At 45.3% G+C, this 19,900-nt stretch overlaps 1 protein-coding gene across 1 annotated transcript in view; it reads left to right on the top strand.

The window, feature by feature from the left end:
• NCALD (neurocalcin delta) overlaps positions 1-7,674 on the top strand; it is a 48,668-nt gene extending 40,994 nt beyond the window's left edge. The window contains exons 2-4 of the mRNA XM_038127169.1: positions 369-765; positions 7,027-7,132; positions 7,347-7,674. Of these exons, the coding sequence (XP_037983097.1) occupies positions 388-765; positions 7,027-7,132; positions 7,347-7,444 (582 nt within the window). The 5' untranslated portion in view covers positions 369-387 and the 3' untranslated portion in view covers positions 7,445-7,674. The remainder of the gene's footprint in view (positions 1-368; positions 766-7,026; positions 7,133-7,346) is intronic.
• The last annotated feature ends 12,226 nt before the right edge of the window (positions 7,675-19,900 follow it).

Below are 19,900 nucleotides of genomic sequence, written 5' to 3'. Positions count from 1 at the left end.
CAGGTCCTCAGGACAGTTGGGTGACTGGGATGGAGGGTGTGCTGCAGCACACAGCCGCTGTTAGCTGTACCTTGCAGCAGCCATTGTTTGCCTCATGATTTCAAGGGCAAAATAGGATGGCAATGAATTCTGTGTAATTACTGTTCTCCAGACTGTCAAAAGACAGTGTAATCAACATGTAGATTACGTTTATTAATTTTTCCAGAGTATACCTGTAGTTCTGGACATTGTCCAAGGTTTTGGTTGATATCCAAGAGTGAACTATCATCAGAAAACTCAGAATACAGCATACCGTTCTTCTACAGCCTCCAAGCTAATCAGTATCAGTAATTAATAATAATTCATATGTGTTTGTTTTTGCTTTGCAGGTAATACTTTAACTCCAATATGGGAAAGCAAAACAGCAAACTACGCCCTGAAGTCATGCAAGATTTGCTAGAAAGTACAGACTTTACAGAACACGAAATCCAGGAGTGGTACAAAGGCTTCTTGAGAGACTGTCCAAGTGGACATTTATCTATGGAGGAGTTTAAAAAAATATATGGAAACTTTTTTCCTTACGGGGACGCTTCTAAGTTTGCAGAGCATGTATTCCGCACTTTTGACGCCAACGGAGACGGAACAATAGATTTCAGAGAATTCATCATAGCCTTGAGTGTAACGTCGAGAGGAAAACTGGAGCAAAAGCTGAAGTGGGCATTCAGTATGTACGACCTTGACGGGAATGGCTACATCAGTAAGTCAGAGATGCTGGAAATCGTGCAGGTATGTGCTGCTCAGAGGCACCCTGGGCTCCCTCCTTGAGAGGAAATTGTGAAGCAATGTTACACTGAATGAAAAACTGGCAGCACTGGTTCACAATCTTCTAGAACTGCTTGGATATAAAATGCTATTTCATTTGGCAAAGATTGTGTCGCAATTCAAGGTACAGCTTAATATCCACTGCAAGTTCTTCCTGAGCAACAGGCTGCATGGATATGTCCTCCCTGGGAGCTCTGTTGGGCTCGAGCACAGCAACTAACCTGCTGATAAATGTGATTTTCTAACCCTGTCAATTAATTATGATAAATTGCAGTTGAACCAAGTAGGTATACCAGAACAACCAGGCAGTGTATTTTTAAGGAAGGCAGGCTCCCTCCACAATAAGAAGCAAATCTACTTTGAAATCATGTTATTATGAAGAACCAGCTCAGCTCACATATCATAAAGGTGTTTTGTCTGCCTAATTCCAGTGAGGTCTGCATTATTAGAATCATACTAGCTGTCTTCATACTAAGGTGACAGTATAGATAAGCCTTATCTGAGTAGATGATGATTCCATATGTAGCTTCTTTGGTTGTGTTTCCTAATAAGAGTCCCACGTCGCTGGCTTTCTCCAATATGTTTTTGCCCTTGAGGCACATCACTCTTCTGAAAGATTTAAAACATTTTTTATATGGCAGTGTATTTACACAGCTTGAATCTGTATAATGCAGCACTGTTAAAAAAAAAAAAAAGAAAGGAAAAAAAAAAAAAAAAGCCTGTTATCAAGATCCTTTCCTTTCCCTGGAAATTTTGAAGTGCTAACAAGGTACTGTATTATTCAGACTTGTATTTGCACTGAAAAGCAAGGGAAAGCAATGCACACAAATTACAGGCTGTGATGGCCAGCTGCATGTAAGGAGTCAGCCTAACAGGTGATGCTCCTGTCTTTCTACCAGGGCCCTTCTCAAATCCTTCAAACAGTGGCCAATACCAGCACTTGCACTGCTTCGGCAAGACCAGATCCAGAGCTCAGCTGCAATCTAGAGTTTGTTGTCTTTCACTTGGTCTGTTTTGTGCTCCTGTGTCTGAGTTGAGGAGCAGGACCTCCCTGTCTGCGCCGTGACAGACCCCATGGAATATTTGCATTGGAAGATCCTCTGGTCCTTACAAATTTTCCTCTCCCCCAGGGAGGGTAAACAGACTGTCAATTATTGTTTTTCTGTCTGTATTTCTCCTCATGAAAAAACAAAAAGAATCCCAAAAGAGCTAACATAGTACATAGGAATCACAGGAACCAAAGCTGGGTGTCTGCCCACTCCTCTGGAGGAGGAGACACCCAGGGGCTGCAGGACCCCTGGCTGCTGTCAAGGAGCCCGGGAAGGCACTGTGCTGTCAGGCAGCACAAACCCCCCGGGCAAGGAGAGCTACAAACAGGCAGAACTTGGCCACACATTTGTTCATGTCATATGAAATGAAAATATCGGTGGCTGGATTTTCTGTAGTGAGCCAAACAAGGACCAGCAAAGCTGGAAGCTTTTTCCAGATGTGCTTGCCAGCAAGTGTAGAGGCTGAAATGCTCTTCCTCCTCTTCATATTTATGTCAGTACCAAATCATAGCATTGTCCTTTACAGCCATGATGCCAACATCAAACAAAATTGCAGCTTAGGGGTCAGAATGTTGACACAATCTGTCAATGTGTGCATCCAATGCTGAGCAGCACTTTGGCTGGGCACAGCCCCCAGCCTGGCACTCCAGCTATCCCTCTGCCCTTCTTGGGAGGTTTGGCTCTCTCCTTTCAGACTGAATGTGAAACTCAACTGCATGGTGCTTATAATCTCACCTCATTTTGAGGGACCACACAAAAAGCAATTATGGAAGTGAACAGCCTGAAAAACAGTTATTTCTGTACTGTGGACTATCAGCAATTTTTAAACCACAAACCCTTTCTGTGATGGAGCTTCCCATAAGGCAATGTGACTGTAGATATCACTCTGTTCTCTTCTTTTTTTTGTTGTTTTTTTTGAATGCATTGGTCTCCCTGTATTGCACGGGTCACCAGGAGCTCCTCTCAGTGGGATGGGATTTGTTGTGTAGTTTCTGGAAACATGTTCAGCTGATACCTGAAACTGAAGTAGAGGAGCATATTTTCTTGCTTTGTTGAGAAGTTTCTTTGATGTAGAGTGATTACATACAAAAAGCCAGCAAAAAACTATCACTTTCATTTATGAAAGATTAGTATTTTTTCATATGGAATGACAAGATTCTGTATCAAATGTCTTCCTGGGAGCCCTCAGCCATCACAATTTTTCTGAGAGTGAAAATCAGAACTCTAACATATCTCTATGTCTCAAAGGAGCCTATTGAAAGTCCCTTATCTAGCATACATTTTCAAATTGATAGAGTGGGATGATGTTTTCATTGGGATTTTTCCTGAGACAATGCATCAAAATGAATGCTAATTTAGTCTAAAAGTCTTAGTTTAACCAAAAAAATACTGTCCCTATTACTGTGGGATTACTGTATTTTAAATAGCATAGGGGCAACGCACACTTTTCTTCTTTTTCAGTCTGCTTTTTTTCTGTGCTTTGAAATCCCTCTCTCTGCAGTGATTTTCACTGTTGTGCTGATGCTTCCTTGCATTATCTTTCCATTGCTCTGGCCCAGTCTAACAGCCCTGCAGGCATTGCACTCCTGCATTGCATTAAGGAGATTGAGGCAACAGCGGCAGCAGCAGCCCTGGAACAGCAGAGCTGCTGGTTGAGATGTCCCACAGGAGCCCTCGTGACTGGCCAGCTGCCAAGGAGATGAAGGTGAATGGTCCATAGCAGCTTTCTCAGGCCTGCTTTCCTTGCTAGATGGCAAAGCACCTGCATTCCTTTAAGCTCTGTACACCATCATGCCCTTAACCATCCAGGCACAGCCCAGTGCACTCACCATGCCTGTCCATGAGCATCCCTAGGCCAGTCTCCAAAAAGCCCTGCTTAGAGATCCACATGGAGCCAGCTGCACAGTTTGGAAGATGAAGGACTTTAGTGGCAGGCTGACAGTTGTAGAGTCTCAGAAAAGAAGGTCCACGGGATACTGCTACACTCACCAGGCATAGCACATCTGCAGACTGCTGTGGGAAGAGGCTTCATAGCCTGCCCTCTTGACAGACCTTGTCACAGCTCCTCTCAGATTCATGTCTCAAGCTTTTCATGTCTCCCATATGTTTACCTATAATCTAAATAGCTCAGTCCACTCAAAAATAGCTGCAAACCAGTTAGAAGATTTGTTCCCCTTGCTGAAGCAGGACATATTTGGCTAGTCTCTTAAAATAAGAGTTCAAATGAGAGATGGAAACCTTGCTCTAAGGATACATTTTTTCACTATATGGACTCAAAAGGCATTTTAAGAATACTGAGCAGAGACAAGAATAACACTTTCCATTTAATAAAAACAGAGCACACACGTTTCACTTGCTGGGATAGCTTTTTTGCAAGCCAGGAAGAAACAGAAGCTGGTATGGGAAGAAGCAAAAGTTGATATGGCTCTGTAAAGACACTGTCAAAAATCTCCATGACGTTGAGAGGAAAACAATTTTTTTCACTTCATGAGACTTCTAGCCATTAGAATTTATTTCAACAGAGTTAAAAGGATCAACTGAAAATTTGTGCTGTCATTGTTGCCACCATCGCCAAAATGAGCTTTTTGACACTTTGCCAAGTATACCAAGAAAATGCAGCCCTCACCAAAGCTTCTGGCCTGAGTGCAGCAGTGGCAGCCAGCAGCTGGGAACAAAACCTGTGTGAATGGGCAAAGGGATGAGATTTGCCCTAAAATCACCCATTGCTGCTCATCCACATGGAGTTGGAAAATCAAAGGAGTTCAGCAGGGCAGCAGATGAAGCTGGAGCCTGTGCTTGCTCCAGTGACATACCCAGGGCTCTGGAGGCACAACTTCCTGGTGGCATTCAGGGTGCCAGGGAGCTGTAAGGAGAGTTTCTGACAGAAGTTCACTTATTAAAGCTGCCCTGACTCAGGAGACTGCTGGCAGGTATCAGCTTCCAGTGCAGAAGGCCACTGATGATTTTCAGCCCAGGTTCTGGGAGGCCGAGGAGTTGCACTCCATGTGGAGTGGAACCCCTTCAGCCTCTCAGTCCCAGGTCCTAGCCCAGGGTTAGCACAGTCCAATTCTATGTAATTATTGCATGAAACCAAATTCCTTTCAGAGCTTGCTCTTTCAAACATACAATAAAGAGTTTTGTGTAGCTGCACTGAATTAATATGGGGCAAGTCTCAAGATTCTTAATCAGCTTTAGCTGGCTTTCACTTTGGGAAAACTTCCCAATGAACTTCTGAGTAAGGACATAAGAATTTGCCCAGAGTAACCATTTTCAGCATGAAAAGAACGCTCACTATGTTATTCCCATCTGGCTTTCCTAGAATATCTCATCTGTTATTCCCTTCACACGCCTCTGTGAAAAGGACCCTGTAGGATGAAGTCATCCTGAAGTGCTTTTTTTGTCCTAAAAATCTGCATATTCTTACTATGGTTACTTTGATCAGGGTAAACATGCCCTCACTCCCAGTCTGGGGCATTCCTCCCACACTTTCAATGCAGATTCTCTGCTTTGCCGTCCTCTCACCCAGAGAGAGGGAGTGACCCCTCCACCTCTTCCTACCCCAGACAAAAGCCAGACAGCTTCAAATGCTTAAACACTGGCAGATTTATAAGCCTCATCTCAGCTCTGACCCTTGCAAGCCTTGCATGCTGATGAGGATGAGCAAGGTGTAAATTCTTACTGTCCACCCTCTCTGTTTTTTGCCTCCCCTGTTGCCCCCTTCCCCCAGTTCCCTCATCCCTGTGTTTACGTGCTTGCATGTTCATCCTTTCTTCTGTGCTCTTGGTGTCAGAGTATCATGGTTGTGTGGACAGCATCCCTGCCTCTACTGAGGCTCTGCCCAGTACTCTGGAACACTAATTCTCCTTGGAGATGTCAAGGGTGAGCTGTTGGCAGAGGAGAAGCCAGCAAGGTGGCCAAGGAAGTGGCTGCTCCCTAGTCTGGGTGAAAAATGTCTGTGCTGCTTCGTGGCATCCTCCATCTGTGCTGTTACGTTCCCGGAGCCAGTCCTTGGGGATCCTGAGCCAGATGATCTGAGCTGCTAGGCAGACTGACTTCATGAAGGGAAAGAGGGGAGAGGGGTAACCCAATGAGAAATCTTGGCTTGCACGAAAGACCCCCCTCCCAAAGCAGGAGGAAAGGAATAACAAATAACTTAAGCAGCCAGGTGACAGCAGGTGACAGCCAGTGAGTTGCAGGGGGCAGCAGAAGGGGCCAGTTGGACCAAGGCAATGCTGCCCTGATGTGCTGCCCCTCCACATGGCTGGGAGGAACCCCCAAGGCCACCACCCCGCAGTCCTCTGAGTGCTGCTGCTCTCCCAGATGTGGCACTGCAGAGCCACCTGACACAAAGCCCTGGTGTTTACTGGTGCTGCATGCTTATGTTTGCCAGCAAGGTTTGGATAACCAGTGCAGAGACAGATCCTCATCCTTGTTTTAAAACTAACCTTACCCCTCTTTCAGGGGCAGCTAGTACCAAAGGTGGCTAATGCATTTGTCTGTGCAGAGAATAGCTATGGGTGGTAGTGGTGCTCTGTAGGACCAGAACATCTGGTGTCTGTGGAGAAAATTGTGGAAGGGATTTTGAGCTGTGCACACACACCACCCCCCAATGAAAAGGCCACCTCCTTGATGGTCCAGTCTTTGTTATCTGTGAGATGGTGCAAATGCAAGGAGTCACTGCTCTCCCCACAGACAGGATGCCTACAGGGAGGGAGACAAAGGAGGTGGGGGAGAAGCAAAGGCAGGGTGAGGAGACAGGTGTGGTGAGGATGAAGCCTGTGTGCCCAAAGCATGGAGATTCATCACAGCATGGGACAAGACCTTGGTGGTCTGGCTGTTCCTCCAGGCTCTGGGAGCTGCCATTGCCCAGCGTGTTGTACAGATGATAAATTTGTCCAAAGGATGTTTTAATAATGAAAAATGTAACCTTGGTCCAAACCTTCATGAAGTTTTACCATGACTAAATAAAGAAACACAGTATTTCATAAACGAGTGTCCTACTGAAGAGGCAAGCTGCATGTTCTGGTGCCACCCACCACTCTTCAGCATCCAAAGAGCAGGTCTTGCTGGTGCTCTGAGGATATTTTCTGCCTGTTTCTGTCACGAGAGGATCATTGTACCCTTGCATCAAAATAATGTGCTTCTTACCAGCTTTTTGCTCCTGTCTCTCATGCAGGCAATCTATAAGATGGTTTCTTCTGTAATGAAGATGCCAGAAGATGAGTCAACCCCAGAGAAGAGGACCGAGAAGATCTTCCGTCAGATGGACACCAACCGTGACGGTAGGCGCCCTGCAGGTGGGGTGCCCGGGGTGTCCCGACACGTGGGACAACCTGCGAGGCCAACAGGGTGTAGGCAGGCAGGAGTTCACCTTGCAGGGTTGCTTTCCCAGGGATTTTCCTGGCTTCCCCAGCTTCCTTCCATCATGCTTGTCCAGAGGCTTGACAGGTGTGCTGCAACCCACACGTGCTCTAAGTAAACGTGTTTCTTTTCTAGGAAAGCTCTCTCTGGAAGAGTTCATCCGAGGCGCCAAGAGTGATCCGTCCATAGTCCGTCTCCTGCAGTGTGATCCCAGCAGTGCCGGGCAGTTCTGAACCTGTACTTTGGATGAATTATGTATCTGCTTTTTTTTTTTTTTTCTTGCCAAACAACATTCATGGTAGTGTTGCCTCTGTATGGCCAATTATGCCTTCATTTGTGGCATTTTATAGCTTATTTTGTTGTGGATTAATTATAAGAATGCTGAATTGCTCTTAACACTTTGTCCAGAGCATGGGCAGTACTGTTCTAAACAGATATTGTGGTGTTATCATTGTTTTTAAAATTTCATTTTGTTTCTTTGTTTGTTTGTTTGTATCTGTTTTGGAAAGTAACGTGTTGAGGAGGAGTAAAGCAACAACAAACCCCTTGGCAGCAAGACACACTGACGGATTTGGGATTGCTGCTTTAGTTGTTAGGTATTCACCTGCAAGACCTGGAAGTGTAGTAAGGCTGAACCAAAGGGGTTGAGATGGGTGGGGTAGGATTCACCTGGAACCTCCTCTCCTGTCCAGGAGGCACCAGTTCAGATCAAAGACAGGACTGGGAAGAAGTGTGAAAGTGCAAAACACGTGTGGGGTGTATCATCCACTCCTATGCCTCGTTGTTTCAATGCTGTGAACACTTTCCAGGTTGTGAAGAAGGGACAAAATGAAGGTTGACATTTTTTTACTAGGTTTACAGTGGTTGAAGTCATACGGCTTTATCTGAAAATTCAGCAATTTGCAATCCTGATCTCCAAATCCACAACTGACAATACCTCTTGCCGTTTGGGATCAGCAAAAGCAGACACAGATATGAAAAGCTGGGTCTTGACAATGAATTTAAGGGAGATACATGTTGAATGTGAAATTTTCAGGTTAGTAATAAAGCAGTTGCTACTAGGGAGAGTGAGCATTGATATGAGGAACTCACAGACACCTGCAAGCAGCTCCAGCTAAGGCTCATCTGCTGTTCTCAATGCTCTTGTATAGCAGGAAGTTTTGGGGGTGTTTTTGTCTCTCTCCATGTAGCTAACAGAGTTTCTGGGCCTGCTCTTAGGGGGAAGGCTGTCATCAAAACTTGTTTTAAACATAAAATTGTAGCATTTATATTTCATTTATTTTAGTAAAGTTTAAAAAAATCTGTACTGAAATGAGGAAATGGTACGCTTTATGATATATTTATATATATAAAAATTAAAACAAAAAAGATCAGCTCTTGAGAGAAATGTTGAATGTTTATCTTTCCGCCTAGGTGCAGGAGTTCTGAAATTTGCTGCTGCAAAATTTTATCCTTTGGTCAAAGTTGCTGTATGCAAAGCTAGTACACACATGTGGGATTTCTTAGGGACTTTACAAGTGCTGTTGCAAAAGAAAAGCTGGAAAAGCTTTAGCAACAGGAGGCATTATGCTGACTAAATTGGCATTAATCAGTCATTAGCTGAAGTCTGCTTTGTGATCCTGCTGGAGAGCTACCCATGCAGGCAGTGCACCGTGTTGGGAATTCATGAGCTCGTTAGAGTAACCTTTGTCTGACAAAACTGGCATTTTGTCAAGTGACCTTGTAGATGCTAATCCCCAGTAGCCTGAATTTAAAATAAACCAAGTAAAAGAAGTCTGCTTTGCAGATGATGATTAGCTAAGTACTAATTAGAAGTCACAAATAAGTAGTTGAGCATAAATAATCTTCTGTGGAACACTAGCTAGCATGTACAATAACTGACAGAAGCAATCCTATACTTAATTTTCCCATACCATTTGCTTTGCCAGGTGTTAAGGGCAAAGCATTTTAAGAGAAAATAAAAGTAAATTGAAAATAACATTGTTAATCAGTTGTACTAAAATTTTTATGAGTGGCTAATGACACTCAATAAATGTCTTCAAGCACACATTTTTGTCTCAAACAATCACAAAAAAAATCCAGTTGATGATATATTTCCATTACATTCATCAATATACTGAGCTGAAATGAATGTGGGAAAATAAGAAAGCAAAGGGGTCCGAGCCACAGACACAAACAGATTTTAATACCCAGCACTTTCAGGTGTTACGAGCAACACCGGCAAGTTTTGCACCAATTCTTCTGGCTGATGAAAATATTCCCTATCTCCTTCTCCCAAATCTTAATTAGACACCATGTGTGCCAATCTAATCCTTCAAAGGACAGTCTGTGCCTGCCTTCTTCAAGGTAATTTTCTGCTTTACCTGGAGAGGTTCTGTCCCTCTCTTCATATGCATCACCTCATGGATTTTGAAAGTCACGTGCTTGAGGGTTGTTTTTCAGCAGAAGAAGCCTGGCCAGACTGCTGGGGATTGCTGAAGGAAGGTCAGTGGGCATGCACAGATCAGCACACCCCTCTGCCAGATGGGAATGACCCGTGCCACCACCCCAGCCTCTCCAGGGGTGCTCCATCACCATCCTGGTGTGGGCAGGACAAGGTGACACCAGAGGATCCCTGCTGAACTTCCAACCTCCTGGCTCAGTGCAGGCACCCACGTCCAAAGCAGCCCAGAGCTGGGGAAGCTGACATTTACTGAAGGTGAACTCAGAAAGCTTCTACGGTTCCATCTTCTTCTTAATGCTGTGAAAGAAGTTGCATGTGACTGAAGCTTTTTAAATGTTGCATTTTCTTTAAGTGTCTGCAGACCACCTCTTTTTCATTTTACAAGATACTTCTGGCCCAGAACCTAATGTCTCAGTTTGTTTTTGCTCAGTAGTTTTGGGGGGTTGGGGCCAGGCTCGCCTCCCGTGTTACTCCCGTACAACACGTGTTCGAAAGCACAACCTGTGCTGTGACCCCAGCAGAGATGTAATGCTTCCCACAGTTCACAAAATTTGGAATAATAAGAATTAGCTTACAGCTGCAGAGGACATAGCTGCAGATAAGGCTATTGTATAAACATTTACAGAGTGAGCTAGGGTTATTCTTTTACCTGACTGCCGCTGATGATTGGTATTATTTTAAATTATTAACTATCCCTTTCTTTCTCTGCCTCTGCATGTACTTAAAGAGTGATTCGTAGTTGAAGTTGTGATAGGAACATGTGCAGACCTCAAATCAGCAGGACAGCAGTGGTGTGCTGTGCCTCAGATTGAAATTTTCTGCTTTGCTGTCATTTGCATTTGTAATCATAATTGCTTTCATAAAGCTTTTGAAGGCAAAGTGGTGTATCCTGTATAAAATAGCACAGTAAGTCAGGCTTTTGAGTGATTCATTAGCAATATCTCCACACAGGAAGGGTGGCAGACAGCACATACTATTTCGTATGACTTCTCAATTTTGTAGATGCATTCTCTAGTTTTGCATATGCAAGAGGCAGCCTTCGCTATGTGTTGTCCAAAGGAATTAATGAATATATGTCACCTGTAGACTGAACTCATGGAAAATGCCAGTCCCATTTATCTGACATTCCCAGTCGGCTTGTCAAACTCTGGGCCAGAAGATGTGAAGTGAGGACTATGACTTGTCAGTTTTGCAATACTCTCTTTGTTTTAGGGTGCTTTGGGAAAGGAAAAGGGAGCACAACCCTTTTAAAACCAACACACATGTTCTTGTGAGCACTTAGAGTCTGAGAGGGACTAAAGAAATATTTATGTTTCAACATTATTTGAAGCCCTGTCAGTTCACAGTTCAATGATGTTCCTGAGGTACCCAGAGCTACGCTGTTCCCTCGCAGTTCTTAGGAGCTTGTAGGATTTTTATCTTCTTCCTGGGGCATTCTTTGTTGTTCTGTGTTATAAGGCATGACCTCCACATTTTCTGCTGCTTAAAACAGTAAGTCAGAACTGTGTAAACTTCGTAGCTGGATGAGGTCTGTGTGCAGAAATATTGCACACCAGCACAGGAAGTAGTCACACATGACCAAGTCCCTGTGGTTTGAACATTGCCCCTGGGGGATGAGCCCCAGGATTTCTCTCTTTACTGATGGCAGAAGTGCAATAATGCGGCTTAACTTGATTTTCTTTCACTGCAGATCAGGTTAAGTCGCATTACCTTGCATTTACTGTGGGCAGAGCCTTGTCTCAGCTGACTCATGGAAACTTGGTGAGCTGTGGTAACTTGGTGCTGAGCCCTAATCTGCAATCTAAGCTAAGATGAGAACATGGCCTTGGCCATACGTCTCAGTACATGTGAACTAGAGAACACAGTGACAACTGGCAGGTCCCTGGGGACATGCGGCAGTGAGAAGGGAATCTCCTGCCTCGCAACAAATGCCCTGAGCTGAGCTGCCTCCTCCTTTAAAACTCTCCCCTTTTTCAGCACTACTGGTGTAAGATGCAACACGATAGCAATATGGCAGGTCAGGATCAAGGAGGCATCCTTCAAGAGTTTCCTTCTGCAGTTTAGCCTACAAGTGCCAAGTGAAACAATCAGAGTAGTCTGATTGTTGGCTGGACAAGTCTTCCTGAGCACCCACTACCTCCTTTCATCCTTCCCATGGTGCTCCCTCGGTTTCCGGGCATGGCAGCCCTTGGGCTCAGCAGTTAGATGTCAGGTACGTGGTGCAAGACTGGTGGAGAAAAATATTTCACCTGGCCTTTGCAGAAGTATTTGGATGCATTCTTTGCTCTGTGTCTTACTAAGCGGGATGTCGTGTAGGAGTCGGAAAGTGGGGAAAGTTGGTTTTCTTGCTATCACAGGCAAAACTTGTGCTGAGAAATGCAGAGAAACTTGTCAAGTGCCAGAGGGCTGAGCAGTGCTCAGAGCTGCATGCAGAGTTTTCCACTGATTGTGCAGTGGGCAGATAAGATAAACAGCAGTGATACGTCAGGCACATGGCGTGATGTGTTTCTAGATAGGGCTTGCCTAGAAGTGGCACCGTCTATGTGAGCAGCTCTGTCTGCAGCATATTCTGTCAGAGGCTCTGACAAAATACCCTCTAAAATTAAGGAGCAGAGCTGTTCACCATGCCCTGGCAGGTATTGAACAAACAGCGCCCAGGATGAGCATAAGGTTTTCCCTAAGTGCAGCTGAGGACAAAATATTGCCTATGGGAGTTTATTTCTGGTCATGGTAGAAAAGAAGAAGGGAAAGCTCCGTTGACTCTCAAAGCCTAGGTGTCCTTTTGCAGGGACAGTGGAATGAACATCTGTGTTTTAAGCACATAGAAAAGACAGCAGGAATTGTAAACTGGCATGGAAATCAGTGACATTAGAAACCAGGACCACTGCTGAGGGACTGCAGAAGCCATTAGGTGCCTCTGGCCTTCAGAGCAGCAGAACCCTCAGTTGGATGTGCAGTCAATCTCCTTGCCCCTTGCAGAAACTATGCCTGCATACTATGGGAATCTGAACAGCACCCCTTATTCCATCCTGGCTTTTGCTGCTGTTGTTTCCAAATTATCCATACTGAGAAGTTGTTTCTGAGTGAGGATTTTCAGAGGATAAGGTATAAAGCTTTCCAGATGTACTGTCCATATCTTAACAAGCTGGAAAGGCCAGATGCAAGAGGCTTCTCATTGGTTTCCCACAGGTTGTGTTATTTCAATGTGTAGCTGGGATTAAGCTATCACCTGTAAAATGCTGACTAATGCTGACTAATAAGTAAAGCAAAAAAAGAGCTTGAGTTGTAATGAACAATGTAAAAAGACTAGAGAAATGAAAAACTGTAAGGACATCTGTGCCTGTAGCCCAGGGTCTGAATTTGCACAGTGAAACCCTTGTACAGCTCCTCTACTCCAGCCCAGTCAATGGTACCTCCTGGGCTGCTTCAGCCCTTCAGCCCTGTGTGGTGAGGCTGGGGACTCTGGGTCCTGCCACAGGCATGGGCATCTGAGATTATTAGGCAGGCTGAAGGCTCCTAGATCTCGAGGCGCACAACAGCCACCCACCCTCTGCAGAGTATTCACTGACTGTGCACCTGAGATGTTTTAGATCTTCCCCTCTTGCCCTGACCTTATACCAAAGATATTCTCACCTTCCCAGGGTATGTGCTCAGGGTGTCCAGCTCTCCAAGTCTTTGCAGCCACCTCCCAGTTGCCATTCCCAGCCTCTGTGTGAACAAATAACAGAAACCAGCCCTTGACATGTGGAGGAGCCAAGCTTAATGCACTTAAATGGAACAGCTTCTGATTTGGTTTCCCATCTTTGGCCCACCTGTGAGTACCACACTGTTCATTTCTTATTATTAAGTAATGGCAGTATTAAACATTTTAAGGGCACACTGAACCTCTGAAACAGCTTGGTTTTTGTTATTGTGTACGTGTTTGTTGAGGCACTGCAGACTGAATGTGCCTGGTGCTCGCTCTCCGCTGCCCTGTTTACTCCACAGACAGCTGGTTTCTTCCAGCAGCAGCACCTTCCCAAGCATCCCCATGCAGTGTGTGGGCGCCCCAGGCCTGCAGGAGCACGCAGGTGCTGTGGACCAAGAGATAATTTTGGCATAATTATATCAGGCAGAAATTCTTCCTGCTATCTGTCAAAAACAAGTGTTGGGGGTGTGACCTCTGGTTTTCTCCTCCCTGGGGACAGGGGTTCCAGCGGTGTTCGAGGCTGGCCTCATGTTTCACCACCAAATGGGATGGCAGGATGATTGATGGGATTAGTAAACCCACCTGAGAAAATCCTCCTAGATTCTAAACTTCATTTGTGCTGCTCATTGGCTGCACTCAGAGGGAAGAATAATGGGTCCAGTGTGGTAGTTTCGGGGAGAACTTGCAGTTCCTTGCCACCACCACCTTTTTATTTCCTGTCATTATTCCCATTTCCAGGGCAATCAAATAGTTTTTTATTAGTATCTGGAAGAAAAATAAAAATAAAAATCAAATCCAGGGTTTCAATCCAATGAGGATCTAAGGAAGGTTACTAAAGACATCATGCTCAATGTTAGTTGTACAAATATTCCACAAAATAATGCTTCATTGGTATTTTGTGTTTAATTTTCTTATTCTTGTTTCAGGCATGTTTGTGATTTATTTCATTCTTTTGGATCCTCTTAGATTTTGCTCTGCTGGTCCTTCAGCTCTTATGCAGAAGTCCCAAAACCCCGGGAGCAGAACTCCCTGAGCAATTACCAGTGAGGTGGGCATGTGGTGCCTGGTAAAAATTAAGAGCTTAATTACCTTAGGGATTTTTTTTCTCTGCACACTTGCTTCAAGGAGACAAATTGAGCTGCATTGCAATGTGTTTATCTCTTCCACTTGCTCACTTCAATTCCAAGCAGTCTTGTAGTCAATATTTATATATTCAGCATCATTTTGCTCTTGAACCTGAAGTGACCAATATTGTCTTCCTCTGACAGGAGTACTTAATACTTCTGATTTTTAAATATTGCTGAGTGATGTGATGAATGCAAAAGTAGTTACACATTTGTGTGCTGGCTTTGGCTGTGATAGAGTTAATTTTCCTCACAGTAGCTAGAATGAGGGTCAGTTTTGGATTGTGCTGGTAACAGAGGGATGTTTTCATTATTGCTGAGCAGTGCTCACATGGTGTCAAGGATTTTTCTGCTTCCCACCCCATCAGCAAGGGAGCTTGTGGTGCACAAGGGAGATGGGATGGGACACAGCCAGGACAGCTGACCCCAGCTGACCCCAGGGATACCCCAGACCATGGCATCATGCTCAGCCTATAAAGAGGTGGGGGAAAGAAGGAGGAAGAGGGTGACGAGTTCAGAGTGATGTCATTTGTCTTCACAAGTCACCATTACCTGTGATGGAGCCCTGTTTTTCCCGGGATGGCTGAACACCTGCCTGCCTCTGGGAATTGGTGAATGAATGCCTTGCTTTGCTTGTGCATGGGGCTTTTGAGTTCCCTACTAAACTGTCTTTATCTCAGCCCATGGGTTTTCTCACTTTTGCCCTTCCAGTTCTCTTCTCCATCCCACTGGAAGGGAGCGAATGAGTGGCTTTGTGGCTGGTTGGGATTAAATCACAACAATTTGTTTAAATTCGGGCAGATATTTTTGATGCTGCAGAAACTAATAAATTGAGACAAAACATGACCAAGAGCTGAATGGATCAAAGTGCCCAATTCCTATTTAAGTCCATGACCATTCCACAGGGAGAGCTTTCTCTGTTCCCTCAGGCTGTTGCCTCATTGCAGCACAGAGTAGACATAACAAATCGAACTTAAAATGATCTGCTACGAGCAGACTCACTGCAGCAGCATGGAGTTCAGTATATCCTGTGTCTTGGCAAAATCAGATACCTCTCTAGATGAATGCTTTGTAAGCAAACCTACATATCCTAAGGAAGAATTTTACTATTCAGAAAGGAGAGAGACAACTATGAATTAAATTAATTTGGTCCACATATTTTTCTTACAGCTGTCTAGAATTGCAAGTGTCCTGTGTGTTGTTGCCTATAGCTGTTGTGATGTGTTAATTTCTCCCCCTGGTTCTGTTGTAAACTCATCTGGTGGTATCCTGAGTCTCCAGCTGGTTCTGCCAGGCAAAGCCCATGAAAAGGACACGTAGAGGCGAGTGGCTTTCAGGCACACCAGGGCCAGCTTTTGGAGATGTGGCCCTGTGCTGTTCCATGCTTTGGGAATCTGTACCTACAGAGCAACATGTTGAACCTACCTGATAAAATGAGAGTAGATGATCAGGCCACCGAAGGAGACGGAGAATTTGGCGGAGGGTTGTGTATGTTTTGTGCCCCCCAGCACGTGCACGGTTTCCCCAGCTATTAACTTCCAGTTAGGACCTTTCCTGAGCTCTTAGTGTTAGAATAAAGTTTTCTTCTGCTGATAATGTATTTGTATTATGCAACGTACTCAGAAAACAGAAAATTATCTCTCTATGACTGTCCTCTCCTCTCGAGAAGCTCTTCTCCTCTGTACATATGATATGCAGAATGTATGGGAGTCTTACCAGCGTTGGTTTGCATTTTTAAGACTGTACTAATTAATGTGTGATACTATTGTGTTTTTGTAGTGGCATCTTTGATGTAAGATGTAAAAACTATTTAATTTTTTTTTTTTTGTTATTGTTCAGCTTTTAGAGATAGCACCAAGGACTGCATGTTCACTAGAATCAGCCCTTTTCAGGGGCTGTCGTAGCTGCACGCAGGCACCGGTGTTTCACCCGGCATGTAGCACCTGCGTTCCTCTTTTAACAGGGGTCAGTTTTGAGTGGAAATGAATTCTTCCCGAAAAGTCTAGTTTTGTCTTTCCCTCTCTCAGATTCAAGCTTCCCCCTCCCACGCTGTGTGCCAGCCCTGGCCCCAGGAGGAGACCTGGGAGGAATGTCTCCTGACCCAGGGCACCCCGCTGGCATCGGGCTCCCTCACTCCGTGGCTCGCCCAATGCAGGCTCCTCGGAACTGGGTTTTCCTTGGAACTGCTGGCTGTGCCAGCACAACAACGGTGAGCTTACACTGCAAGACAATTTGTGCAAGTGACTTTAAAATGAATTAACTAAAATTGAGGGGAATTAAGGAAAACAAGAGCCTGAGCAGCAATTTTAGGGTCAGAATCTTATTGGGGTGCTTAATATAGCAAGAACTTGGGGCCAGTCCCTAAAAGACAGGACCATTTGAATGGCTTAGGTCTACATTTCTTGTCAGGTTTAGAGAGTGAAGTGGAGCTCAGATCCAGCCTTTCAGGCAGGGTTGATTTCCTGGATAGACTGGGTCTGAGATGCTTTCCCAGATTGTGTTGTGGGCCAAAAGACAAGACATGCTGCAGCTTAGGAGTTATTTTTCTTTCTTTTTTTTTTTTTTTTTTTTTTTTTTTCCTTTTTAATGGAGAAAGCAGTTCAAACTGCACCTGGCAAAATGACTGACTTCAAAAGCATGTTTTTCCTTATTATATAGACACTCACAAAACAGCATTGTGTGGCTAAAAAGGCACATTTGTGATAGTTTCTTTCTGAGTGCCAAAATATATAAGCAGTATTGTTTGAAGGAAAACAAAAATTTTTTTACTGTATTGTTATTACTGTTGAACAAATATATTGTTTTTAAATGTTAGATTTTGAAGACTTTTGTATTGTAAATTGTTTTGTGACACGGTGCTTTTTCATACTGGAATTACTGATTGCACCTAAATATTAATTATTGCTTTCTTTATATAAATATGTGACCTTGAACAATCTTGATGAAAACCAATGTGTGGTGGATACCAACAGTTCAAAAAAATTCACCTACTGAGATCCCCTAAATGTTCTTTCCTACTAATAAACATTCTGCTGCAGCTAGTGATGGTGTGCCATGCGCTTTACTCCCTTCACGGTGCAGCCTTGGAGCCTCACGTAGCTCCTTGGTCTGGGGAGAAAACCCCAGAGAAGCCTTTGCCTGCTGCCTCCACAGCTCCTGTCCTGCTCACTGCCGTGGGCACAGAGTCAGCAGCTCCTGTCACAGCTCCTGTCCTGCTGGCTGCTGTGGGCACAGAGTCAGCAGCTCCTGTCACAGCTCCTGTCCTGCTCACTGCTGTGGGCACAGTCAGAGCTGTGAAAGCCAGTCTGGAGGGCTCAGCCCGGGCTGAAGCTGTGCACGGGCACTGGGCTGGCACACTGCAGCCGCCTGGGTGCTCCACTGCCAACACGGTTTTTGCTCCAGCAGCTAAAGCCAGCAGCCGGGCAAGGAGTAGGACATCATGGAGTGGGGTATAAAAGCAAAGGAAGGGCAGCACCAGGCTGGGAGCCCTGGTACCCTGAAGCTGGAAAGAGCAGCTTAGCTGACTGGCAGCGACTTTCCCTGCAATAAATAAATCCCTCTCCAGGTTTAGGGGAGTTTTTTACCCCCTAATGACTGTCACACCATCAAGGGAGCAGGATGTGGCAAGGGAGCATGGGCAGGTAGCTGTGGTTAGTTGCTCTGAGACGTGGCTGATGAGGTGGCAGCAGAGCTTGTCACAAAAGGGACTCCTGCCAGCCTCAGACAGGCTCTGGAGAGGGCTGGCTGATGCTTCTGTGCATGCTCCTTAAACTCCCCAGATTTTCACCTAGGTTAGATTTGGAGCTGGGATTAGCTGAGTGCAAAAGGTAGTTTAAAGCCTACTGGAAAGTAACAGAAATCAGTGCCTATCTCCTTTTGAGATTAAACAAAAATGGCTATTTGTGGAACTGCACATTAATCTGAGCTTGAGACAGGCTGGAGCCTGAATGAAGCATCAGTTGCAGTATTCAGGTATCTCCTGTGCTCAGTGCAAACAAGCTTTATTACACAAGCTTCCAGTGTGCCACCTGTGATGTACATTGCCCTCACCCTCCCCTTAGGGCCATCATACAATTTAGCATAAAAACACTGGGTGTAAAGAGGTGTTTATTTGTACAGCGGTGCTAAAATCCTCCACTTACCACCCTGGTTGTCCCTCCTCTCACTGCCAAAGGCATCTGCCCCAGGCACTGGAGCATGTTGCACTCCCACAGCCCCGAGTGGACCTCCCACCACCTCAGGGAGGAGGGAACCTGCGATCCTGCAGCTCATGGCTCCATCTGGGAAGCGGCGTGCTCCAGAATCCATCGGTGTTTTTTTGCAGCACAAATTGAGCCAAGAGACAGAAGGTGCCAAAAACGACAGCTTTGCTGCTCCAGTGAGTCCCCTAAAGTTTTGGTCAGGAGCTAGAGGTGGAGTGTTTTGCTTCCTGCTCCTAAAAAGGGGTCAGTTCTTCTGAATGACCTTTAATCAAGGTGACACGAGTCACCTTGCTAAACCTGGCTCAGCCATGCCAGACACAGTCCAAGCCCTGAGCACGCAGTGGGGGCACTGGCTCCCATCAGCCAACACACTTCTCACCCCTCTGTGGCCTCCCAGATGGAGCACTGCCAACCATGCAGCTCTAAAGCATTTGCATTCTAAGAGCCACTCAGTAAAACCACTTCCTATAAAACAGAATTAAACATCTATCACAGGCAGTGCCCAGGAAATGTGATTACCTTAAAGGGCTCCATGGGAGCTGATCCTGGCTCACCCTGCACTGCTCATCCAGAGCACTGAACTCCTCCACCCCACTGTAAGACACAGAGCTGTCCTGCTACTGCTTCGGGAATCAACCTTTGCTGAGGAAAATGCTTCCCCAAGCAATTTCCCACCTACTAAGATGTTCTCACCTCCTGAATCTTGTTTGAAAAGCCAAACTGAACTGGTGGAGAATAAAACGTTTGATGAAAAGCTTCAGTGCTTTTGTAGTGGTGGATGCAGGTAACTCAGGTGCCCAGGAGTCACAAAGATGTTAGTGTCAGTACTTCCAGCCAGGTTCCCAGGACTCTCCAACATGTCACAGAATCACAGAACAGTTGGGGTTGGAAGGGATTTCTGTAGCTCATCTGCTCCAATCCCCCTGCTCAAGTAGGGCAAATGAGAGTTGGTGTCCCGGACCATGTCAAGGCAGCTTTTAAATATCTACAGGGATAGAGACTCCACCACCTCTCTGGGCAACCTACTCCAGGGCTTAGTCACACAGTAAAAAGCATTCCCGGATTTCAGAGGGAACCTCCTGTGTTTTAGTGTGTGTCCACTTGCCTCTGATCCTGTCACTGGGCACCATTTAGAAGAGCCTGACTCCATCCTCTCTGCACCCCCTTCAGGTACTGGTACGTACCGATACCCTCTCTCCTGAGGAGGTGTAGTAATACACACCACAGCAACA

This window comes from Motacilla alba, chromosome 2 (genome assembly GCF_015832195.1).
Source record: "Motacilla alba alba isolate MOTALB_02 chromosome 2, Motacilla_alba_V1.0_pri, whole genome shotgun sequence".
NCBI lineage: Eukaryota > Metazoa > Chordata > Aves > Passeriformes > Motacillidae > Motacilla > Motacilla alba.
This window is presented reverse-complemented; position numbering and strand designations above follow the sequence as displayed.